Below are 27,234 nucleotides of genomic sequence, written 5' to 3'. Positions count from 1 at the left end.
GTCGGAGGAGCCTCCAGACAGCCAGCCCTGACTACCACAGCCCCATCAGCAACGTCGCCACCAAATGCACCCAGATGCTGCCCTCCGTACCCGCCCGCACCAGGCCGAGGATCTTCGCGTCCTACCCCCACATCGATTTAGAGGGGGCCGCGAAGCACTCAACTCGTGTCCGGCGGGGAGCCCGTGAGGCCTTCCTGCTCTTGCAGGGGGCAGTCGCCCATATCACCAGCAGGCGGTGATGTAAGTCCGCTTCAGCCTGTGGACCAGGTCCGCCGGATGTTGGCCGGACGCTTCGCCGCCCGCGGCACCTCCTCTATCCCTCCAATCCAAGCCCCAGTCTCGGTGGTCAGCACCCTAATGTCCGCAAGGCAGGGCTCCCCAGGGGCAGCCCCACACCTCAAGGGATAGCGCAGTCTCCCTGGGGTACAGCCCAAGATGAACGAAAGGGCCCTTGGGACTCGTGTGATCAGCCGGCGGGTCTACCGCTTTCTCAGCTGTCTCGCGCGTACCTGAGGCCGATGCTTTGTGCGGCCTAGGGCGCCAGGCAGGCCCAGGATCTCCGCAACCATCTGCCGTCGGGAGCAGCAACCCCGGTGCCCGCTGGCGATCGTCTGGTGCAGCGAGGACACCCCTCCAGCCGTCCAGAGGTCGAGATGCTCGGAGGGGGGGCCCGAGAGGGAAGAAGCCGGCCTCGGTGTCCCGTATCTCGTGCACCGCGTTGACGAGGCCGCGCACACGTGGGGCAGCCGGGTATGCCTCTCTGCTTCCCCCGGCTCCGACGGGGTCCAAGTACCGGCTCAGACGAGACGGCGGGCACTCCGGCGCTCAGAGGGTTGATCTCACGCTAAATGGGCCCACAGGGGCCGTGCTTTGTGGTTACGGGCGAGCGGCGGACAGGAGCCCAGAAACGAGCGTCCTACCTCGCCGCCAAATTGGCCACGCCCCCGCATATGACATTTTAAAAGAATATATATGTCCCAAAAGAGTACATCATATGGTATTTAGTAAAATGGACTATACGTAGCAAACAGGAAGAGTGATCAGATAGTTTCACTCCTATAAATTAAAGGGCCTGTTATTGTGCATTTATGTAATCTTTTGGAGAGAGCAGATTATAGAAAACCGAAAGATTGTCGGTTAGTTTCGAACTAACCCATAGATGTGGTTAGTCTGCTGTTGGTTATGGGAGGAATTTGCTCATTAGAAAGATCTTAGCTGCCTTCTTGAATACTGTAGTGGTGGGATACTGCTAATGTTTGGAGGAAGCAAATTCCAAACTCTTGGTGCAGCTCCAGAGAATGCTCTATTGTTAGCTCTCTTCTTGTGGAAGAACAGGGTTTTAGTAAAAGATTTCTGGCGCTCCTAGAAAATCTGCTTCCTCTAGATATCATAATTTTCTGGGCTAGGTACATTGGTGTTTTGTAGTGTATCGCTTTGTGTGTGATACATGCCATCTGTAGTTGGAATCTTGCTTCATATGGCAGCCAATTTAGAGCCTTCAGATGCTGAGTGATGTGGTCACATTTTGTAGAGCCAGTTATGAGTCTTGGGGCCACATTGAGACAAGCTCTTAGTGGAGCTGTCAAAATCTTGGGTAGTCCTGATAAAGTTGTACATCCGTATTCAATCTTCCAGATGACTAATACATGGACTGCCGTTTTAAGGTCTGATGTTTGAATGAATGGTTTCAGTTTTCTAAGATAGCTCCAATGGAACCAAGCATTTTATGCCATCGTGTTGATATGGGTTTGTATGTCTAGGTTCTTATCTAGCATAATTTCTAGAGACTTGGTTGAGTCCACTAGTATCCGAGTACAATTTTGCACAGTGATCACCTTGGTCCATTCTTTAATTACCGAAGAGCTTTTAGGGGGGGGGAATCAAAAGGAATTCGTTTTTTTTTTAGTTTACTTTAAGATCATTGCTTGTTTAACATTGAACAGTCATCTTTAATGCCTGGTTCATCTTCTTGATCTCCTTCAGCAATGCAATCTTAATATACATCTGTGTGTCATTTGCATACATGTGGTACTCCAATCTGAATATCTGATTAGGTGATGGTAAAGACAGTTTTTGATTCACCAGAAATGTTTGTGATTTGTGCTCTAAGAAAGATTTAAACCAGTCTAGGAGGGTGCCTGATAATCCCATCCTATTTTCAAGTCACTCTACTATTTTGACATGGTTTAAAATGTTGAATACGGACGAAAGGTCAAGAAGAACTAGAAGACAAGTTTCATTATGGTCTATTGCAAGTAGGGTGTTATCCACTAAATGCAGAATTGCTGTTTTGGTACTATTTATTATTTATTTTATTATTTGAATTTATAATGCGCAGCAGCTACCCAAAAAGGGTATCCCGGCGCAACCACAGATCCGAGGTGTGGATGGAATCTTAGTAGCCGGTTAATTGTTGAAAAGCCATGTCTTCAAGGATTTGCGAAATTGAATATAGTCAGTCTCGTTGTGTAGTGCTGTAGGCAATGTATTTCACAATAATGGACCCAGATAGGAAAACGACCTTCCGCCCATCCGGGAAAGTTTGATTTTGGGAATGATGAATTTCCCTTCCATGGAGGAATGGAGGTTTAAACAGGGGAAATAGGGACAGACCAAGGATTGAAGGTATTGCGGGCGTTACATGCTATGATTTTATGCATGAAGCTCAGGGCTTTGAATTTAACTCTGTTTTCTACCCTGAGCCAATGCAAGTTTCGTAGATGTGGAGAAATGAATGTGGCTCTTGGGACCCTGCACAGCAGCCTTGCTGCAAAATTCTGCACCATCTGCAGCCTGTGTGTTATGACTTTGTTTGAGCCTAAGTAGAGCACATTTCCGTAGTCCAGCCTTGACGTGATCAGGGCATTGACCACGGTTTTCTGAGTGGACTCTGGTAACATCCAGCCGATTTATTTTTGCCATTTGGGAATGGCGAAACACGTAGCTGTTGCTTAGCATGCACTCGCAAGCGGTAAAAGTGAGTCATCAATGATGATGTCCAGGTTACGTGCTTGGGGGGAAGGTGTGGGAAGACCACCCATTTCACACGGCTAGTGTTGAGGACCCCACAGATCTTTGGTTTTCCCAAATATGAGCACCACGTTTTTCTCTCCATTTAATTTAAGATAGTTTTGTTGCATCCATGATGCTATTTTGATTAGACTCATTTGTAGGGGGGGGAAGAGTCCTTAGTGTTCTTTGAGGAGGGAGAGAGAAAATAATTTGGGAATCTTCGGCATATGAATATAAGTACAGCCCAGATTCCTCTACCACTTCAGCTAAGGGTCTTACATACAAAGTAGGGGACTAAGTATGGAGCCCTGTGGCTCCCCATGGGTGAAAAAATTTGTTTCTGAGCAGGCTGTATGGGAAAAAACTTGAAAGGTGCAATTAGTCAGGAATGAGGTGAGCCAGTTGAGAGCTGAGCCACGGATGCCCAAAGAACTAAGAGTGTTGATTAAAACATTATGAGACACCGTATCAAATGTGGCGCTTAAATCCAATAGGATAAGAGCCACAGTCTAACCTGGTCTGACCCCCGATTGGCAGTCACCTAAAAGCATGAATTCAGTAATGTGTTGGCTTAGTTTTTATTGCACACATATTTCCAGTACCTTGGCTAGAATGGGAATGTTGGTTACCAGTCGAAAGTTATTCCGGTACAAGGGGTTATCTTGGGTTTTTTATGATGGGGATGACTTGGCCAGTTTTTAGGCAGTCTGTTAAGGATTCTTGAGATAGCGAAGCATTAATAAACTTAGTCCAAATGGAGATGAGAATATAGTTGATTGTAGACAAACATTTTGAGGGGAGAGAATCATTGTAGTTATTCGGTTGTATAGTCAATAAGGTTTTGGCAATATCTTTGTCGTCATATAGCTTGAATGTTGACCATTGAGCTTTATTTTTGGGCATTGACTGAACCGGTTGAATTGAATAATCAGCTAGTGCACTCTTTAGGTTAGTGGGGTTATCAGCAGCTGTCCTGAACTTGTTCTCCAAGGAGTTGGCTTTTGCTTTAAAGAAGGATTAGAATGCCTCACAGCTTATTTGCGATTGAAATGCTATTTGTGAGGATTTGGTCATTTTGTCAGATTGTTGTTTTAACATTATGAAAAGTTTACTCTGTCTATTTTTAGTGTTATCAAGTTCCGTTCTAAAGAATTCTTTTTTGGATTTTAGAATACTTTTGTTGCAGGCGTTTCTGGTCTTTCTTAGCAGTTTTTTGGGGGGGATGATGGGTACAGTCTCCATTTCCGTTCGGTTAGTCTTAGTTTTTGCCTTTCTTTATTAAGAGATATGCCCATTTGAATATCTCATGCCTCTGGAAATTTTCAGTATCTCTTTCTTTAGATAGGGGGCGCTGGCTCCACCTCAGTGCTGCAAATGATGCTACTGTGATTCCACTGGAGCTATAAAACACCCCCTACTGACACCCTGATGTCCGTTCCCATTTCTTTTGACGCGTTATTGCAACAATTCTGGCGGAGCTTGTAACAATGTCAGGCTTCAAACCCAGTAGGCACTGTGATGGACAGATGTCCATCATTGATCCACACTATTCATGTTTTTAGTGACTGTGGTTCTAGAAGTTCATGTTAGTCATGCAGGAGCATGCATCCCAGGGCCATCAAAGAGAGTGAGGCCAAGCCTCTTTTGTCCTGGGCTCAAGACAATCGCCTTAGTATGAAGTCCCCATTGTCAAAGTCCACTAGACCCAAACACAAGAAGTGAGAGCACAAACTGAACTGCGCCAGACTTTCAAAGGTGAATCACTGGGATGTTTTCCTATACCTCAGGACTACAGCAGGTCCTTGTACCCCAAGAAGAGGAGATACCTACAGTTCCTCCAGACTCTACACCGGCTCCAGAGCCACTAATGCATGTCTGGCCTCAGCCCTGCCCAGAGTTTTCAACTCTTTAGACAAATCCTACGTTGTTCCTCAGTGCCATGTTTGAGGTGTGCTGCTGGGCAGTGGTTGCCAGTGAAGCACCTTCAGGCCCCACGGTCCAGGTCCTTATGGGTGGACTACTTGGGATGCTGCCGCCCTGTCTTCCCTTGGCAATTGTTTCTCCCTTTCTGACTGGGCCGCCCATTCCTTAGCCTCTGGATCTGATGACAGTGACTTCTTCGGTTCTGGCGCAGAGGCCAACGCCATCTCAGGTCTTGATTATTCAGAGAGGCTCATCATCTGTGTCTGCAAGCTCCAGATCGACCTCTGGCAACGATACCAACGTCACCCACTCCATCAACGTCTTCTCCAACACTTCTACCAGTGATGGAAATACCAGACCATGTACACATATCCCGAATTGATGCACAGAGATTTGCGGAAGAACAAATGTGTGTCTTTAGAGGGTATTCTGGTCCTCTAGGGGTACCAATGCAGGACACCTATGATATTGATGGTAAATCTGTCTGGACCCCGAATATGTGTCCTTGTGAGAAGCCAGTGGTTTAGACACCTTCCATGAATAGAAATTACTCTCACACTTGTCTCTTTCTACCAAAGGTCACTTCATATCACACCCTTTTGCAGAAAGTAGCATAAGTTATGGAATTGCCCTGGCCATCCATAGAGGTAAATTCAAACACCTTGACTGAAGTTCTACACCTCATTACCCAGACATCAGAGCCCTTGCTACCAGGGCTGGACTGGCCATGGCGGGCACCGGGCAATCCCCTGGTGCGCCGCACGGGTGGGGGCCTGTTTTGAGACCCTGGGCCGTTTTTGCAGCATAGCTCCAAAATCGGACAAAAACCGGCCCCGGCAAAGAGCTTGGCTGCACCACCCCCCTCCCGAGAGGGGAGGGAGCCCGGGCCAGCCAGCCAGCCCACAGAAGTCAACTGTGGTTCACGGTAGCCTGCGAGCATTCTCAGTTCACAGTGCTCCCCTTGGCTTTACCAGTGACCCTTGGGATTCTGCATCTGGTGCAAGTCCAAGAACTATGATCCGACGACTTGTAAGGAAGATGTCATCCTTCGATACCTTTTGCATTTGGCGCAGTCGGGCCTTAATTTTCAATCCATTAAGGTCCATCTAGCTGCTCTGACTGCCTACAGGAAATCTCAATAATCAGACTTCCTTTTTCCAGATTCTGGTGATAAAGGATTTTTAGGAAGGCTTGAAGAAAGTGTTTCCTCCTGTTAGTCTTCCTTCGCTTTCATGGGAATTGAATGTGGTGCTGTCCAGACTGATGAAGGAACCTTTTGAACCTATTCATATGGCTTCGCTACAGCACCTGTCCTGGAAGGAGGTGTTCCTCGAGGCCATTACATCGGCCCGCAGGGTGAGTGAAATTCAGTCATTGTGTTGCCAGGAACCTTATACTGTATTTCATGCTGCTAAGGTTGTGATGCGTACTCACCCTAAATTTCTTCCTAGTGTTATTTCTGATTTCCATGTTAATCAGACTATAACTTTGCCTACGTTTTTTCAGAATCCCTCCACCCCAGTGGAAAGAGCTCTTCATTCCCTGGATGTCCGAAGGGTGTTGAAATTCTATTTGGATAAAACCAAGGATATTCGTAGGTCAGACCAATTGTTTATCAACTATGGGTCAGTCAGGACTGGTCTTGATACCTCTAAACAGTCCATCTCCAGGTGGATTGTGTCCTGTATCCAGTTATGTTACCAGAAGGCTAACAAAACCTTAGGGGGTAAGCCTAAGGCTCATTCCACCAGGGGCAAAGCGACTACGACAGCTTTGCTCCGTAATGTTTCCATTGCAGAGAGCTGCAGGGCTGCCACTTGGAATTCGTTCCATACCTTTGATAAGCATTACTGTCTGGACTCTGATGCCAGGGCAGATGCTCAGGTTGGGCAGGCTTCGCTGTGAAATCTGTTCGCACAGTAGTGGTGTTGTTTATCTTTTTCTCCACCGCCGCTTTGGTGTTGGGGATGGGCTTGCCATTCTATTCACTAGATTCTGACTATACACAGAGATCCCCTACTAAAGAAGGAGTAGTTTCTTACCTGTAACTCCAGTTCTGTAGTAGGGGTATCTCTGTTTAGTCATAAGTGCCCGCCCTCCTCCCCGGTGGAGAAGATGTTCATGTACTGAATGCTACAGGTCTAGCTTTATACGCCTCCAAAAAGAACTGAAAGTGGAGGGGACCTGCTGTGCATTCTGGGATACTGAGAGTTCTAGAAAGTTTTCTTAAAGGCACGGTATCCCTTTTTGAACTATATAATGGCAGCCTATGGGGCTTGTCTGTCCACCCCTTCCTCTCGATCATTCCAGAGGCTTTCTAGGTAAAAGGGGAAGTTTCTCTATGAAGGAAACTTGGCAGGCTGTGCTGAATATGGTAATGGTGGAATATCTAGTTGAAGTACTGGACAGTGTAGCCTAGCAGGTATAGGCTGCATTATTTGTCTTTAAATTCTCTCTTAAGTGTCTATGCAGGACTGCACAAAAAGACAGCTTAAGAGATTATTTTTGATTGCTCCAGGGTCCCCGCACATGAGCGGGACTATTCACTAGATTATGACTATGACAGAGATACCCCTACAACAGAACTGGAGTTACAGGTAAGAAACTACTCGTTACTTACCTTCGGTAAAGCCTTATCTGATAGAGACTCTATCTAGCCGCAGATTCATTACTAGGCCTGGGCGGTAAATTCCGTTCCGCTCACGCAATTTGGGTAATTTCGCGTTCCGCGGAGAATGCAAAACTGTCCAAAATTCTGCGTTCCCCGACTTCGCATAATTTTTTGCTTGTTCGTGTTCTCAAAATGCGTGTTCGCGAGATACTTTCCCCCGAGCACGCAAACCACAATTGCGAACAGGAAAAAAGCATTGCGAACAAGCAAATGCGCGTGTTTGCAGAGATTTTTTACCGTTTCGCAGAGATTTGTGTAACGCGATTACGCAAATTCCGCCCACCCCAATTCATTACCAACCCACCCAACCTCCCCACTCAGCGGACTGATTTTTAGGAACAGGGTTTTCCCCTTTCAGGACCCTAGTTTCAGGGCAGTGTACTTTGTGGATCAGCACTTCTGACGTGAAAAGTTCGGAAAATTAATGGACGCTGGGTTGGTGCCTATACAGGTGCCGCAGACTTAACTTCTGTCGAGTACGACGCTAACGACGTGATCAACCGACTCGAGGGGGTACAGCCTACAAAACATTTCCGGATACAGTCTGATGACTGGGGATCATTTTAAGGTAAGGAATTTGCGGTTAGATAGTCTCTATCAGATAAGACTTTACCAAAGGGGACCTGTCTGCTGTTTGCTGTTTGCTCCACGGACCTTTGCCCTCGGATACTCGTGTGGGAGCCTCTCATTCTTTGGACGCCCACACCTCGCCGGACCCGCTCCGCGGGTCCCGCATCGCTCCTGAAGCCTGAGGGGAACTGTTGCTTCAAGGACAAGTGCTAGCTGGGGAGTTCAGGGCTGCTGCTGGGCTGCGAGCGAAGACCGGGACTACAGATCCCAGGAGTCCCCGGTCGGCCGATCACCATCACCTGGCCCGCTCTCCCTTCAAGCGCCGCCCCACTCCCGCCCTTACGTCCTAAACACCAATAAGTGACGGATAGACCCGCTGCACGGGAGCGCCCGGGGCGAAGCCCGGGCAAAGGGCGGGCCGTCTAAGGCCGTCCTAGGGCGTATAAGGACGGGCCGGGCCTTTTCTCTTTCGTGTTGGACTCAAGGACCCAGAGTATGTTATTTTAGTTATCAGTCTCGTCAGGTATTCTATCCACTTGCTTCGCTAAGGTTTAGTGTTTTGGATGTGTCTTAACTGCTTTAATTTGAAAATTGTATATATACTGTAACCCCACATGATGTCCTTACGATCAGGGAAGAATAGGCAGGTAACAGTAAGGTCAAGTAGTGGTACAGCCAAAGGAACTTTAGATGACTTTATTATACGGGCCACGGGATACTGGACAAAGAAATTGCCCTTACAGAAAGGCATCTGTCTTTAGACCTAGTTACGGGGAAACGCTCTTCCCTGGGAAAGATTGGCTCTGCAACCATCCCTGAAAAGAGTATAATCTCTGACCTGGAAGCCAGCCCTAACCTAGTAGTAATCCCAGACTCCCAATCAATATCTGTGGATGGCGTAGTTGATTGTCTACTAGGAGATCATGTTCCCACGAATACCATTGGAGTACCCAGCACTGTAATTTGGCCGCATCAGTATCAGGGTCGGTCCCCTCACAAACCTATGTTCAGGACCCTGATCCAGTAGCTAATAAACCTGGCAAACGTAAGAGAGGGGGGGTCATACTAAGGGAAGTAGAATTAAATTGGCAAAAACATCAGCTTCAAGAGTCTTCGCTAAACCACCCAAACAAAGGGGAACTTCGTCTGGGGAGTTTGGACAGTGGATTCATTGTTGTCAAAATAACAAAAATGAGGAGCTCTTGGTAAATATAGAGAAGCTGGTAAAAAGCCTCTTGACTCCCCTCATAGAAAGAACACAAATTATCAACCTAAAATTGGATCAACTAGAGCATCTAATATCAGTTAACACACACTCGTTGGAGACTCTGGCTGAAAATAGTAAACCCCCTGAGCCCTTGGGAAATCGTAATACAACAAAGAAAAATCTAAATCAAATCACACAAACCCAACCTACTGTATCTATGGCTTCCCAGGGAACCCCCGCACAAGCAGCGTCGACCAAACCTACGTTGGCGACTATTGTGGGCTCTCAGCCAAAGACTGTTACAGCTATAGCATCAACATCCAGCTCAACTGTGTCCGTTCCAGCGGTCGCACCTGGAGGTAATCCAACTCCATTGAGCAGACCACCAGCCCCTAGTAACATAGCCCCCCTAAGTAAACCAATTTGTGTCAATATACCCCCTGACTCGGCCCCTTATATGGTAATCCTGACAGGTGTTCCGGTAGTTGCAACAAATAAATATGAATCAAGCAAGGAGCTATTAAACAAGGTAAAATTTTGGCTTAATAATAATAGGCCACTTCCACCGGCTACTGCTACAAAAATACTAAGTGTACGAAGGGTGCCCTGGGTGGGGCCAAGTAAGAAGGACCTAGAGGGAGATTGTATTCTTATTAATTTTAGGGATAATTGGGTTAAAGATATGATTTGTACTAAAGCAAGGTTTGCCAGAATGGGAGATATCCAATGTATAGGCCTAGAATACTTTTACCCAAATTTGTATCATGCTCCCCCTAACTTCTGTCACCCTGAGTCGAGAGTTCAAGGTAACAGCCATTTTGGTTAGACACAGAGTAATGCTGTTCCTCGACCTCCCCGAAATCATCCTGGTATGTGGTACCAGGGTGATGAATGCCTTATGAGGCCGCCACGCATTAGCAATTCAATGCAAGTACCCTATACTCAACCAAGAATAAGATTCCAGGGAGAGGAATACTTAGGGTGGATGCGGAATAATATTCCCCTGAGAAACCGTTTTGACCCATTAGTGGGAATGGAGGGTTTAGACTGACCACCAGCCAGGCATAAGGAAAATGTTTTATTTGCGGCACATCTGGCAACGGGGAGAAATATGGGGGAAACGCAGAAGGATAATCCATTGGTAGTTGTCCCTGACCGCGATGCTCATTTTACTAGCCCTCCGAACATCGAGGATAATGGTAACCCAGGATGTGAGATCAAATCATCTTCTCCTGGGCAAGACTGGGTAACTCCAACAGAACATGTGGGGAATAATCTAGGGGAACCCAGACTATGCTTAATCTCGTGGAATATCACAGGTCTTGCGAGTAGACTGGAGGACGAAGCCTGGCTGGATTTTGTGGGTGGCCAGGATATTCTGTGCCTACAGGAGACATGGAGCCGGATGGATTGGGATATTGAGGGTTTTCAATCATTCAATGTTTTGGCGGTTCCATCAGCAGCTGGGAGGGCTAGGGGTGGAATAATGACAGCACTATCTATTAAATTGCAGAATTTGACAACCTCCAAGATAGTAGATACTCCCTGGTACCAGTTGCTCTTGTTGGAAAACCTGTTCCCTGAGCCTTTGTTGTTGATCAATTGGTACCACAATGTTTTTGATGGGAATGATATATCGATAATTCAGAGTTTGAAGGAAGCAATTTGTAAGGCGCGTAGTGAACGACCACTACTGTTTGTTATCTGGGTTGGTGATTTTAATTGTTCAATGTGTAGATTTGGTGGTTCAAATGTGTGTGGTTTGGAGGATCTAAACAAACAGCCTTTAATGCATTTTAAGCACACGCCCCATGGGGACGCCTTAAATAACATCATCGTTTTAAATGACTTATGTATGGTCGAACCCTGGGCTGCCCCAACTTCATTACCAATACCAACCTTCCAGGGAACAAGAGGAGTGACGAGCACTATTGATTTTGTATTTGTGTCTAGCGGTTTTCTCCAATATGTTAATAGGCTTGAGGTAGTAGCAAACGCTGCAAGTGACCATAATCCTTTAATGCTGTTTTTGTGCATCCCTGCAAGTAGAAAATTGCCGGATTGGGAACACCCCATAAAATATAACAAGAATCAGGGCGTCACTTTGAAGTGGGGGAAAATAGATGCCGTTGGCCTAGAGGCAGAGATCTATAATACCTGTAAAACTGAAATTGAATCGTGTCTACTCCCAGCATCTGATCCTGAAAAGGTTATTGAGAGTTTCGAAAAACTATGTGGGCATGTGGCTGAGCACCTTAAAAAACCAGCGGGGAGAGAAACTCTAAAAGGTTTTAGATGGTTCGATTCTGTGTGCTCCGCCTCACATAAATCCCTAAGAATGGCCCTACAACAAAAACCAAGGAACAGAGAACTGATAAGAACAAGTAGAAGGGCCTATAAAGAGGCTATTGTAAAGAGGAAGCAGGATTTAAAAAACCGTGCCTGGGATGATCTAGAGAAGGCCTCTGAGTTGAATGATAGTAGGCTCTTCTGGGAGGTATTAAACCGTCCCTTGTTTAAGAGTGATGCCAAGGAAACCATAGTGATGCAGGTCACTAGTGAATCAATGGAATCCCATTTTGGTAACATTTTTAATCCAAAGGCTCTACTAACTGCGGAAATAGTGGATAATTCAGGGGAATTGGTGATTTCATCCACAGCTTTGGCCCTTAGCTCTTCGCTCACATTGGAAGAGGTTGAGGAGGCTTTAAGGAAAGGCATATTATTAAAAGCCCCAGGCCCTGATGCTGTACCTTTGGACTTTTTTAAACACAACATTGAGGTATGGGCTCCTCTGTTGCTAAATGTGTTTAAGGCTGCTGTTGTTGGTCGCATCCCTGTGTCTTGGAGGGAGGCAGTGGTGGTGCCAATCTTTAAGAAGGGTGATAGGTGTGATCCTCGATGCTATCGCCCTATATCTCTAATAGATGCATCGTGTAAAATATTGGGAAGGGTCGTTTTGGCCAGACTTGATTCATGGGCAGATTCTGTTGGCCTAATTGTGAACTCCCAGTACGGTTTCAGGAGGGGAAAGGGCACGGTTGAGCAGTGTCTGAACTCGGCATTAATCATTGGCAAGTACATGAAGGCAAGGAAGTCTACAATACACCTTGCCTTCATGGACTTGTCAAGCGCCTTTGATACTGTCTGCAGAAGCAAGCTATGGCAGATGATGAATGACATGGGTTTTGAGGAACCCCTGGTCACTCTACTTCGTAGACTGCACGCAGCCACAACCGTGTCCATAGGGTTTGGACCTGGAGGTGAAATGACAAATTCGATTCCATCAACTGAGGGGGTGCACCAAGGATGTATTTTGGCACCTTTCTTGTTTTTAGTATACACAAACGGATTAGAAAAGTATTTGCTGGACCACTGTTGCGATTTCCCGAAGGTAAATGGTAAGAGCATTCCTATGCTTTCTTATGCAGATGACACTGTATTAATGACGCTCACAGGAAATAGTATGCAGGTGTGTTTAGACGCTTTTAATACATTTATGATGGACCTTGACCTGAAGGTTAATTTTACAAAGTCCTTTGTAATGGGTTGTGGTCCAAAAGGGTCGAAAACCAGGAAATTTGTAGTGAATAACCTTACCATTGAAAAGGTGGACAATTTTAATTACCTCGGAAATCTGTTCAATAATAAACTAAGTTGGGCCCCTTTCATGAAGGCACGAGTTCAGAGTGCAAGTCGGTCCATAGAGGGCCTTTTCCGTTTTTGTAGTAAGCTGGGCCAAAAACCCGTTGCGCACCTCAAAACCCTCTATATATCAAAATGTTTATCTGTGGCCACTTATGGGGCGGGGGTATGGGGGACTGAAAACCCCGCTGTAATACAGGTGATGGAAAATAAATTCCTAAAGCGGGTTTTATCGATCCCATCCAGCTCGTCAAATAGTTTCTGCCACATTGAAATGGGAATGACCAATGTGACTGATATTGTTCGTCTGTCGACCCTATTATTGTGGGGCAAAATATGGTTATCCGAAGAGCTGCAGCTCACAAAAGAAATCCTTCAAGACTGTATGACCCTAGATAATGCAAAGCAGATCCCTTGGTTGTCATATGTCAGCAATATGTTTCACAAGATAGGTTTGGGTCACCTTTATGATAACCCTAAAAAAATTCAGGGGAACATAAAAGCCCAAATAAAAGCAAGTTATTGGAAATCTTTAAACACACCATGTCTGGGTGAAGTAACTGTTTATGTCAAGCCTCAGCATCAGTTTTATTTAACTTTTACAACTAATACGCAATGGCGGTTCTATCTCACAAGGTTTAGGCTAGATATCCTTCATTTTTTGTATGCCTTTCCCAAAGAAGGAGGATGGTGTGAGAGGCTGCCCCCTTGTCCTTGCAATAACAGAGTTAACCAAAGTACCATACATCTTGTCCTCTTCTGTTCTCTTTATCAGGAGCCAAGGATTAGATTCATTAAACCCATCCTGAAGGGGCGGCAACCATGTACTTATAAAGAAGGTTATGACTATCTGTTATCGCTATCTTCTGTTGAAGTTTGTTGTGCCATGTTAAACTTCATAAGAGTATCATTTCAGATTAGGAAACGCTATGGATAACTTAGCCATAGACCTGTATTCTGCCATGAGAATTTGTATATATGCTGTATGATGGCCTCCCAATTTACAATTATCATTGTGTGTATAATTACTTGCTAACATATTGGGGGACAAATGTGGGTCCCACTATCAATTGTTTTCTATGTTCTGACAAATGGCAAATGGTTATTTAAAAATAATTTTTTATCCCCTTTTCTAAATGTATAATTATAGTGGTTCATTTTAATTGTGTACTATGTTTTTAACTTTGTACTTTTATGATTCGTTGTATGAATCGAATAAAGATTTTGAACCGAACCGACTTTTCCAAAGGTAAGTAACTTGTTCAACAGTTAGCTATTACTTCGTTTGGTAGAAAAAAAACATTCCGCATCATATGAGAATATTTGTGTCAGTATTTTTTCTGTTTATCTAATGGCCAATGTTTCGAATATTTAGCACACAACTAATTTATTTTTTTATCCTTAGAGATAACTATACTTTGCAAATCAATCCCAACTCTGGACTTTGCAATGAAGACCATCTTTCTTATTTCAAATTCATTGGTCGTGTTGCTGGGATGGCAGTTTACCATGGAAAATTGTTGGATGGTAGGTGGTAATTATTGTTCTTAGGGCTGTACTTACAAAGAATTTTGGTGAATGAACAGACTAAGAGTTATTTTCACAAATAATTACAAAAATGTACTTTCGATGGCATGTGTACAAATGTACATAATGGAACACCCCTTGTGTAACACTTGTTACCTCATCCCGCACAAAGTACTGAATAGATCACTCAGGCCTAATCGGGTCCTGGTAGGCATACTAATCTGTTGTCCCTTCCAAAGCTCCTTAGCACCAAAAGTATGGGTGTGCACGTCAAGGTCACTATGGCCCGAAATCATCACTAGCCATCTTCATGGAGCTAGTTTCATCTGATGATTTGGGAACTAGAACCACTCATTGCTCACAGCTGGGTCCCTTGTCACCACCCATCCCTTGTTTAGCCCATTGGGATGGCACCCCCTCCCTCTGAAAGTCATTTAGCAAAGTGGCCTCACTTTATGGCCGTGGTGCTCTATTCAGTGATCTTTTCTAGTAAAAAGAGAAAGATGCTTGGCAGGCTCCTCTTCTGTTAGCCAGGCAATTCTGATTTATGATTCTGGCTCTGCGATCATATTCTTGCTTTAGTTTGGAAGAGACTATATTTTTATAATGATTTAGACACTAGAATGAAAAAGGTCCACCAGAGGGTTCCAGAGTGGGAGAAGATGGTTTGGTATATGGTGTACACTTATGTAGGTGGGCACCCTGCACCACTCCACACTACCCTTATGGTGATTATAGTGGTCTTAGACAACCTTAGAAAGCTCTCTAAGTGGTAGCTGTGGAGAGCAGCCTTCAGGCTTAGTCTAGAAGGAGCGTAAAGCAGATTGTTTTACCAGAACATAATCTTATTGATATAGATTAAGTGAAAAAGAACCACACAGTGTATTTATAAAAATATGTATTTATTATATAACACTCACTAACACATACAGTTATCTCCTAGCCGGAGGTTCACACAATGCAAACAATACTTTTCAATAGAAATAGGTAAGTAGCACCGGGGGGGGGACCAAACCATATACTAAAATAGTGAAATGCGAGTCACGACTCGAGTCAAGACTATTACCAGAAGACGTCGAAGTGCCGGGGACCCAAGTAACCAGGAGCCCCACGGAGGCCGGGTTTAGAGTGGGAACACGGCCGTGAGATCAGTGCAAGTCAATAGATAAGTCACGGTTGCAATTTTAAAGAAGGACCCTTCCCAGTGGACCCTGAAGAAACCCTTTGGAAGACAGAAGATTGGAGAGCCACCCCATACGTGGATACCTTAGGAACCAGGGTACCTGCCCCAGGGGGGTCTGGTGCATAGGTGTGAAGTGGCGTCGGAAACTGCAGTCGAACCCAGTGGAGGACTTCGGGAAGATGCCGCTGCTGGAGAAGGAGAAAGTGTTCGGTGGACCCCAAAGGTAGATTCAAGTCGAGAAGTACCTAAAAGCAGAGCGCACAGAGTCTTTGCTACTTGGAAGTGACCAGGAGGCACGGAAGACAAAGGCCCACCGTCGGCTTCTGGAGGGGGTTGACTGTGACCTTGGAGCTGCAGCTGTGAGGACCAGGCATTGCTGTGGAAGACCAGGAGCCATTCACGCGATGTCCCACGCCTGATGTCGAGAGTTGAGGGGGTCGGTGTCTGTCAGGAGCACCAACAAGCCTTGGCAGCTGCAAACAACAGGGAAAGCAAAGAAAGTGCAGTGTCTGGACTGGCAAGGTCCAGGTCACTCACCACAAGCAGGGGAGTCAGAACAGACCCGGAGCAATCAGAGGAGTGCAAAGAATACAAAGATGATCCTCCAGAGGACCCACAGGCCAGAGGCACTAGAGTCGCGAGAGGACCTTGAGCAGCCCACCAAAGAACCAGGCCCACGAAGCAAGTGTTGTGCTGAGGACGAATATCTTGCTCACTGAAGATGCTTGAGGTTTGGGCTACTTGGAGCCCGAAGCTCTTGGTGGTAGGCAGTCAACAAGCCTGTGCAACTGCAAGTCGATGCAGTGCACAGGGGTTTTGTTCCTGCGGCTCCGATAAGGGATACTGGCCTCAAACTTGGTGAGAGGGTAGGTCAGGCCTCAACGGATGTGAAAAACCACTACCTGTGTTGCTGAGCCTTTCGGAGTCCTTGGAAGCTCAGGATCAGCACACGGGTCAGTTTAGTTGCGGTGCCTGCAGATGCAGGAAAGGTACTCCTTCACTTCAAGGGTGTCCTTTGAAGTGTCTTGGATGCCCACAGGCCTTGGAAGGTTCCTGTATGGTGCACAGGCATGGTGGTTGCAGCAGACGAGCAGGGTAGGAGATCAGGAGCATCAGGAGACTTCCCAATTGCAGCCTTGATACCCAGATCGATGTCCAGAGTGCCCAGATGGTTGAAAAATAAGTGGTGTCTGAAATAAACCTTGTCCCATGACGAATCCACTGCGGAAGCCCGGGATGATGAGAGAGGACATGAGCACCTCACTACTGCATTAACAGAGAACAGTTTCATTTGTTGAACCTCTTAAACCTGAAGGCTCATGGAGCATTGACTCCTTTAATTTATAGCTTATACTCAGAAATACTGATAGAGCTTCTCAAACAACCTTATAAAATCATACAACATAGGTATTGTATTTTAGCAATTCACATGTATATATTTCTTTTCACAACTAATTGATAGCAACATAGTGAGTGACAGAGGGATCTTACTCCGTCCTGACGAAGGAGCTTTCACAGCTCCGAAACATGTTGACACCCTAGGACAGTGGTTCCCAAACTTTTTTAACCCGTGGCTCCCTTGACCTAATTTGCAGTTGGCTGTGGCTCCCCACCATTTTTTTACCGGTGGGCGGGTGGGAAAAGAAAGAAAATGGTGCTTCGCTTGTTACAAATGAAGCCTGTGTGTTTATTCATGCATGAGTGTGCGTGTGATCATGTTTGTTTTTATAGCGCACTATTACTCTGGTGTTCTGGCGCTCTGCAATTCTGACATCGCTGCACAGGGGGCCTAAAGTCTAAAAGTCAAAAGCACTTGGCAAGGGCTACGTCTGTGAAAACACAAACCATTGTACCTGCATTAAGCAGGTGGCATTTGTAACTCCCCTGTACTTTGCATATCTTGCGCCGGATAAGCTGCAATACGTTAATCCTGCATTCAGGCACTGGTAGGGCCTCAAAAAGACGCATAATATACACACGGCCAGACGCTATCTTTCCCACATCGTGCGCCGGTCCCTGGCTCCTGATAACAGTGCACCAGGGCGCTGCGGCGCACAGTTTGAGAACAACTGCCTTAGAGGGTTAGTGAAGTATATTGAGGAGTAGAGTAGCATGAGGCAAAAGAAAGGGGAGTGGGGAGAGCAGTATGAGGGAAAAGGAAGAAAGCGTGCAGGAGATTAGCCTGCTTTTCAAGGAAGGAAAGTGTGGAGAGCAGTATGAGGCATGAGGAAGGAGAGAGGAGTAGAAGAGTAGTAGGATGGATATGAAAGGAGTGTTAGAAGTGTTGATTTTTTGTAATGGTATTTGTGCTGGTAGGTGGTTTTGTTGGTGGTAGTGGTGGTTTTGATGCTTATACAGTTGGTGGTGTTTGTGTGTTTGTGTGTTGGTGCTTTAGGTGTTTTGTTAGATGATTGTTGGTGTTTGATATTGGTGGTAGTGCAAAAGGAGTTGTTAGCAGTATAGTGTAGTTAAATATAGTAAATGTTTTTGTTAGATCTGTTATTGTTACATGTTAGTGCATATTAACAAATCGAAATACAATTTTGTTTTGAAAGTTCACGTTTTTTAAGTATACATGTGATACAGCGAGTGCTGGAACCTGCCTTAAACCCGCACATCTGGCCCGTGATCCAGGGGTATTTCCTCTTTAGTGGCTCTCCACGTGCTGGGCACTTTGTAGAGGTCTGTAGAATTTCCACCCCTCGGTTGTGGGGTATTAAGATAACAAGAGCAGTGGCTGCCTTTTCATGAGGTTTGGGTGGGGGGGGGGGGGTAGCTATGACAGGATTAATCACCCTAAACTGCAGTTGTCAATCGTGCAGCAGGTGAAGTGGCACAGAAGTGAAAAAGTCGAAAAAAATAAAAAAGTGGTAGGTGGACGGTTATGTCGGTGAGTGGGTGGCTTGGCTCATGAGAGGGTAGCAATGGAGAGGCGATGTGATGGAAAGTGGGCCACTGCATACATGCCCATGCCAACATTTCAGAAGAGCAAAGTGGGAGATTTCATTGAAAAAATCGGGAGAGTGGGGCCCTGAATCGGGTAACTGACATGTATGGGCTTTGGAAGTGGCTGCTGCAGGATCGGACATTGAAAACGTAAATGCATTTATTTTTTTTCTTACCTTTTAGAAGCAGGGAGCGCAATGGCAGGCAGAGAGGGTGATGCAAGGGTTGTGCACTTGCCTTGCAGGTTGCTGGCATTGCATACACCCCCACCCTCCCCGTGTGGCTGCCCGGGTTGAAACAACTTCCCAGGCACACACACAGTCGCTCCCCCCCTCCCAGTACTTCACAGATCTTTAAAAGACAATTCCCTTGTTAACACCCCTTCTAGAGCCCCTGCACGTTACACAATAAATACCAAGCCCTGTCAGCTGAAACTAATCAGGGTTTTGCTTGCAGAAGTCTGGAGGCGGGAGACTCTCCTTCAAAGTCGGTAGTCTCCCGCCTGAAGCGGAAGGATTGGCATGTCTGCCACTGGGCAAACCGAGAAGGAAGAGATATGTTTAACATGCACCAGGGGCTTTCTCTACCCATATGTGCGGGTAACTCACTTCTGACCCCCACACTAAACAACGCTACCTTAAAAGCGGCGCAAAGCCTCCTGCACAAGGCGCCCGTGCTGCTGACTCATCGGAGGGCTCCGAGATGTAAAGAGCTGGTTAATGTCCCGGAACTGCTGCCTGTCCCACGAGCACAGTGATGGTGTGACCCCGGAGTCTAGGTGCTGACCGATATTCACTCCTGCAGTGATGGGTGAACGCCCCAAGTCAAAGTGCTTAATTAGGGGCAGGGCAGCCTATTCATCGCGGAGGCAGGGGGGCAAAAGAAAGTGACACATGCTTAGTGCGACTTTCACACTTCCTTTATTGTGCGCGGCGCCCCAGGCTCCTGATAACGGCGCACCAGGGCGCCGCGGCGCACAGTTTGGGAACCACGGCCCTAGGAAAATCAGCACATTGTCTGCATGATTTCTCCGACCCACTTTTTTAACAATACCAGCCAATGACCAAATAAAATTTGTTTTTCCATAAGGCAGGTATTTTTTAACACCACTTCTTCATTCACCCCTGACCCTACTTCACTCACTCCAGTACACCTCACATAGCACTTACATTAATTGAGTGCTCCAGCGTAGTCGCTAGTCGTAGCACGCCCTGTCCCACAACGGGGCGGGAAGACCCCGATGATGAAGCATGACACCAAGGGCCCTTTTGGTGTGTGAGGGGTATTTTAACAAACACTGTGTATGCCTTATACATTTAGACATACTTTAACCTCTCTGAGCTGGAACTTTTTGTTTCCCTGAATCCAGGGACCCACCACAGGTAGGCCCTTAAGTACCCTAAGGAAAGGGTTGGGATGATTCAGGGGTTCCTCACAAAGGAGGGGCTGGACAAGGGGGAGGATACTCCCCTGTCCTTTGTCTAGTTTCATGCAAGAGCAGGAGCCAACGGCTAACTGAACTGGTTTGAACTGGACTATGCATGGAGGGCACCAAGTGTGCACTCCACGCAGACTATGTGGCAACGGCAAGCGCTTCCACCCTGCCCCAATCAACTAAATACTGTCTGGGAGGTGGTCACACCTCCCTGTGACAGGATACCTATTGTTCTGCCTTCCTCTGCCCAAGCTTGGCTTAGCAGCAGGAGGGCAGAAACGTGTCTTTGGCCTGCAACAACCCTGGCTTGCTGTCTGGGTCTTTAAGACTGGTACCAGGAGCACCAAGGGTCACCCAAAGGAGCTTTACGGTGCATGGAATCATATCTTCCACAACGTTTATGGTGTGAGGAAATAATTTATGTTTGATACCATACATCACAGCTTTCCAAAGTTTCCATGTTGGTGACACACCTTTTTGTGAAAAAAATTTCAGGGACACGGTAAAGCGAGCGCAGCGAGCGAGCACGAACCACCCATGGCGGTTTGGGGGGGTTCTCCCCCCGAGAAATTTTTGAAAAAGTAGTGGGCAAATGGTGCATTTCCAAGCAAATTTGAGAAAGCATGAAGGTTAATAAAGCAATTGTTAATCTGGTCTAAAAAGCCAGTGACTGGCAAAACTGAGTGTAAGAAAGGTTAGGTTTGTGCCTGAAACAAGAATATAATAATGCACACATTGACTTATGCCCCAGTGATTTACGGCAAAAAAAGAGCAGGTGCACGCCCTGTCAACCCTTTCAACCACGCACAAAGTCCACCTGCTGCCTTGCTGAATATGAGTTATACAAAAATCGGTTCTGGAAGGGGGAATTGTGAGAGATAAAACAATCACGCAACTTTTCAACCGGTCTCTGTGCATTGAACTCAAGTGGGACTGCTTTCCTTTGCACAGCGCGCCAAAAGGCAACAGAGAATAAGACTAGTCATATGTTTTCCATTCAGCACTTTGAGCTAAAATTAACTGCATGTAAGAGAGAAGGAAATCGTACATATCAAAATGTATGGGGACACAACATATCGCACGAAAACTGTTCATTGATTTTTTTTTTAAATGTATGATTTGTAATATAACACACATACATTTCCAAAACATGATGTCCTTTATGACTAACAATATGTAAATATGTGCAAGAATGAAAAACTTTGAATAAAAACAACAGCACTTATTATTTTATTGAGATGAATGAGGTGGATAAGATTAACACAGCTGGTCAATATTTGGTGGAATATTAGATAAAGACACTGATGCAATCATACTTTTGGATTTCAGCATTTGGAAAGTGTCTCATAGCACAAGAATTACAACATGTGAATAAAAATGTCGTGCTTGCGTGCGAGGACGTGGTTGGCAATCCTCACCTCCAGTTGGTTGGCAAAATCAATGCGCATGCGCGAAGGGCCGAGCATGCGCAGATACATCATTCCCGACATTTAACCACCCCCTTCCCTGTATTGAACGCTTTGCGTTCCGTTCCGGTTCAGAGGTCGTTTGTAGCTCGTTTTCGGGTCACGGTGGTGGCGAGCAGCGGGATCCGTCGGGACTTCGGCAGGCGTCGGGTCGTCTCCTGGCAAGTACTGTCTATTGAACTGAGATCAATGTTGTACGCACCTTTTCATAGAGTGTGAGGTGCGATTGTGTAGTTTCACTCGCGAGTCCTTTTCTCATTGTTTATATAGCCTTGGCAGCATTTCCCTGAGTTACTAAGGGATTGTCTAAGATTATTTTTGCAGTTTAATTGGAGTAATGAATTCCACGCGGTGCGTGGTGGATTTATGGTGAATTTGGAAGACGGTGTTCTTCCCTGGTTACTGTCCGGGACTAGTGGAGCATTGATACTAGTCTCGGCGCCTCGTTATAGTTTACCTGGAACTAGAGGAGTGTTGATTCTAGTTCCAGTCTTTAAGACTTTCTTTAAACCCATACACAGGTAGGCAGAAAGTTATATTCTCCTCATTTACCTGTGCAGCACAGAGATAAGGACACTCACTTTACAATATATTACAGGATACAGAGACTACCATTCCTGGCTACCATATCTTCCAACCCTAAGTACATGTTGCCAGTTATCTCATCTCACCCCCGTAGGTAACATTCTCACAATCCTTATCTTTCCTACTACACTTAGCACTTACTACACTAACCATTGTTCTTTGTATTCACATAGGACTCCAGTATTCAGAGATTTGGTGGCTCCCCAGGAATAACAGTTACTCCTCCGGTGTATGAAGAAACCTGTGTTTTCTTTTTCCCCCCACTTTCCTTGTTTTGTCTCCCTGTGTTGCCTTGACGGGCATCACTATCCTTGCTCAGTGATATCATTCTGGCAGCTGGTGAACCAGTTAGGGGAGGCAGTGGAAAGAGCATCACCTTCCTGGTACTTCTGAGGCAACATTCGTGTCAAGCATCACAGAACGCGAAGCCTTATCTATTTGCCACTCAAGTACCATGGAGGTGACTTTAGGCGACCTGGCAAACATGATGGGTAATCTCCAGAGGTAGACCCAATCTTTGGCCGATAGATTAGATAGAATGGACATAGATGGTGGGACGGGTGCTTCAGGCTCACAGACTCCTGTTATACAAGTGGTCACTCCACCTCCCCCTATACCCTTAGCTCCCCCAGAAAGATTCAATGGAGACCCTGCCAAATGCGCGGCATTTATTAGTCAGTGCCAATTACATTTTATGTGTAAAGCTACTTGTTTCCCTACGGATCAAGCTAAGGTGGCTTTTGTCCTTTCATATTTAGGAGGCCCTGCGGCAAATTGGGCCATACCCCTAATCGAGAGAGATGATCCCCTACTTCTGGATTATAACGCGTTCAAGAGAGAATTGCGGAAATTATTTGACAAACACACATTCACCCATGCAGCTGATACTGAACTTTTGACACTCAAACAAGGTTCTAAGGATCTAGCTACATATATATCCACTTTTCACCGTTTAGTGGCAGAAGCTGAATGGCCTCGAGAGAAGCGCAGCGCCTTGTTTTATAAGGGGCTGCGTGATGAATTAAGACGCATTAGCTCATGTTGTTGAGCCCCCAGATACATGTCCAGAGCTAATTGATCTAGTAGTAAAACTGGATCATCGCTTAGGAGAAAGAAGGAAGGATAAGACTAGGAGTGATTTCAATAGGATACCTTTCAAAGACAGCAGAACAGAAACCAAAGGGAGTGTAGAAGCCACAGAACCTATGCAGATTGGGAGTATTAAGGGACCCCTTAGTGAAGCAGTAAAACAACGCAGAAAGAAGCTTAAAATATGTTTGTATTGTGGCAAAGCTGGGCATTTCCTGAGGGAATGCCCCGTTAAGCCTAAACAAAAAAGACAGTCGGTAAACTAGAGAACCCGAAGCCCAGAGAGACTAAGGCATCGGGAAATTCAGGATCAATAGTCTTCTCCTTATCGCATTCACAGAGTCACTTTTTTGTGCCTTCTTTGTTGCAAAGCAGTACTCGTCGATTAGAAGTCGCAATAATGATTGATTCCGGAGCTTCCGGTAACTTTATGGATGGTGATTGGGCACAAGAGAATCCTTTTTCCTACATACAAAAGGAAAACATGGAAGAGGTATATACCATTGATGGGAGTTCTTTGAAATCTGGCCCCATAACACATACCACAGAGACGTTAGAAGTTGTCATAGCTGACATCCATAGGGAATCTCTTAGCTTTGATATAATTCAATCCCCGCAATTCCCGGTGGTGTTAGGACTTCCATGGTTAAGACTCCATAACCCAACCATAGATTGGCAGACAGAACGGATATTATTCGATTCTGTATCCTGTCATACACACAAACAACTCATTGCCTCTACGCTGTCCAGTACACCTACCACAATATTAGAAACTACAGCCAGTGAACCCCTGATAGATCCAGTTGATCAGGAGTCAGTAGTTATTGTGACGGAAGAAGAGGTAGAACAACCTGATGCGAGTTTACCAGAGGTCTATCATATGTATTCATCGATTTTTGATGCCAAGGAAGCCACCAGTCTACCCCCTCATAGGGTATACGACTGTAGAATTGACCTACAAGCAGGGGCTCGTATTCCGACTAGCAGAGTTTATGCTTTGACAGAGAAAGAAAACATTTATCTAAGGGAATATTTGGATAAAATGCTGGATATGGGTTCATCAGAGTCTCTAGCTCCCCCGCTTCATCAGCTCTCTTTTTTATCCCTAAACGTGAGGGTGGTTTGCGTTGCTGCATAGATTATCGTTCCCTTAATGCAGTAACCATCAAAAACAGATATCCGTTACCAATCATCTCCTCTCTCCTGGATCAGGTTAAGACCGCTAAGTATTTTACCAAGCTTGATCTAAGAGGGGCGTATCATCTTGTGAGAGTGAGAGAAGGAGATGAGTGGAAAACGGCGTTTTGCACCAAGTTCGGATTGTTTGAATATTTGGTGATGCCGTTTGGGCTCTGTAATGCGCCTTCAGCGTTCCAGTATTTTATAAATGATGTGCTGAAAGAACTATTAGATAAATGAGTCATCGCCTATATAGATGATCTCCTTATCTATTCAGCTACATTGAAGGAACATGAGGGTCATGTTCAAGCTGTGTTACAGAAACTAAAGGATAATTACCTGTTCTGTAAATTGGACAAATGTTTTTTCCACAGATCCAAAGTTGCCTTTTTGGGGTATATATTGTCATCCCAGGGACTGCAAATGGATCTGCATAAGATACAGGCTGTATTTCAATGGCCGTCTCCCACTTCCGTTAAGGAGATACAAAGGTTCCTTGGCTTCGCCAATTTTTATAGGCGTTTTATAGAGCATTTTTCAGAGATTGTAACACCATCACCAAACTCTTGAGAAAAGATACGCCTTTTGTATGGTCCTCCGAAGCTGAACAGTCTTTTCAGACCTTGAAAAAAGCTTTTACTATGGCCCCTGTTCTTAGACATCCCGACTAACAGAGCCCCTTTGTAGTAGAGGTTGATGCATCCCAAGTGGTAGTAGGAGGAGTGTTATCTCAAGCCCACCCAGAGACTGGAGAATTACATCCTGTAGCCTATTATTCTCATAAGCTCACTCCAGCAGAAATCAATTATGCCATTAGAGAAAGAGAGTTGCTTGCAATAAAGAAGGTACTGGAGGAATGGAGGCAGTATCTATTGGGTACCAGATACACAGTAACCATAATAACAGACCATCGCAATTTACAGTATCTCAAAACCACGAAAGCTTTGTCCATGAGGCAGCTACGATGGACTCAGTTCTTTGGTGGTTATGATTTTGAAATACATTTTAGAGCAGGAAGGAAAAACGGTAAAGCAGATGCTTTGTCCCGTTTGGGTTATGAAAGTCCCCCGATAGATGAACATCCTCCCTCCATCATAGACACCAACAAGATAATCGGAGGTACCTTCAGCGAAGAACAATTCCTGAAGGAAGTAGCTAACGCACAACAGAGACCAGAAGCTGATGCCTTTCTCCGGACTCAGAACACTTAAACAAAACAAGGGTTACGATATGTACATAATGGATTATACTTACCTGAAGTTCAACAAAGACAGACGGTTATGAATTGGTGTCATGCACAAGGTGTAGCAGGTCATCCAGGGTATAAGAAGACTATTGAATTGGTGAAACGTTATTGTTGGTGGCCAACCCTGAATCAGGATGTACAACCTGCGCTGTCTGTGCCGAAGGCAAGGCCTCTCACAACAAACCTGTAGGGCTTTTATGTCCTATTCCCTCTCCACCAGGTCCTTGGCACACTGTGTCACTGGACTTCATTGTTGAATTGCCACGCACTAAGAAGGGTAACACCACGGTATTGGTAGTGGTAGATCTATTCACTAATTTAGCACATTTTATACCTTTGTCTAGTCTCCCTACCTCAATCACGCTGGCACAAGTTTTTCTACATAACATCATCAGACTACACAGCATTCCTTATGTTCTTATCACGGACAGGGGTGTACAATTTGTTTCCAGATTCTGGAGACAATTGCGTACTTTGCTACAGATTGACGTTCGGTTGTCCTTTAGCCATCATCCTCAGACTGATGGACAAACCGAACGGGTCAATCAAAGCCTGGAACAGTTTGTGAGATGTCAGTCCCTTCAATCGAATCAAGATTGGGATGAAATGATCTGGTTAGCAGAACTATCGTACAATAACAGCCATCACTTCTCTACCTTGTTTACTCACTTTTATGGATCTCATGGTTTCCATCCCAGAGTCTTACCCATTCCTCTGTCAGTTACATGTAACACTCCATCAGTCACCTCTTTGGTTCAACATTTGCAGACAGTGCATACTTCCATACAGGACAATCTAGACAAGGCAAAAGTGGCATATAAGAAAGGAGCAGATGCACATAGAAAACCAGAACCTGTTTATCAGTCGGGGGATAAAGTGTGGCTATCTACCAGACACATTGCTTTGCGTAGTTCTTGTAAATTTAAACCTAAGTTTATAGGGCCTTTTCAGGTGGCAAAGGTCATTAATCCTGTAGCACTACAACTAGACCTGCCTCCATCAATGAGAATACACCCAGTATTCCATGTATCCCTCCTCAAACCCGTTGAACCTGGTAAACGCCTCCCACCTATACCGAGTCCGGTGATAGTGGATTCAGAAAAAGAGTATGAAGTTGAAAAGATCATTGATTCTAGACGTTGCAGGGGCAGGTTACAATACTTGATTCATTGGAAAGGGTATGGTATTGAAGAACGTAGTTGGGAACCTGCGAGTCAGATACATGCACCCAGATTGTTACGCCTTTTCCATCGACGATATCCCAACAAACCCAAACCTATTGGCGGAGGAGTAGGAGGGGTGTACTGTCGTGCTTGCGTGCGAGGACGTGGTTGGCAATCCTCACCTCCAGTTGGTTGGCAAAATCAATGCGCATGCGCAAAGGGCCGAGCATGCGCAGATACATCATTCCCGACATTTAACCACCCCCTTCCCTGTATTGAACGCTTCGCGTTCCGTTCCGGTTCAGAGGTCGTTTGTAGCTCGTTTCCGGGTCACGGTGGTGGCGAGCAGCGGGATCCGTCGGGACTTCGGCGGGCGTCGGGTCTTCT

General features: G+C 45.6%; 1 protein-coding gene across 3 annotated transcripts in view; it reads left to right on the top strand.

Annotated features, from left to right (window-relative positions):
- NEDD4 (NEDD4 E3 ubiquitin protein ligase) overlaps positions 1 to 27,234 on the top strand; it is a 1,992,497-nt gene that overhangs the window by 1,487,121 nt on the left and 478,142 nt on the right. For all 3 annotated transcript variants that reach the window (XM_086958341.1, XM_086958342.1, XM_086958340.1), the window contains one exon: positions 14,434 to 14,555. In XM_086958341.1, coding sequence (XP_086814467.1) covers positions 14,434 to 14,555 — 122 coding nt within the window. The remainder of the gene's footprint in view (positions 1 to 14,433; positions 14,556 to 27,234) is intronic.

Source organism: Lissotriton vulgaris, chromosome 2_1 (assembly GCF_964263255.1).
Source record: "Lissotriton vulgaris chromosome 2_1, aLisVul1.2, whole genome shotgun sequence".
In the NCBI taxonomy this organism is placed as follows: domain Eukaryota; kingdom Metazoa; phylum Chordata; class Amphibia; order Caudata; family Salamandridae; genus Lissotriton; species Lissotriton vulgaris.
This window is presented reverse-complemented; position numbering and strand designations above follow the sequence as displayed.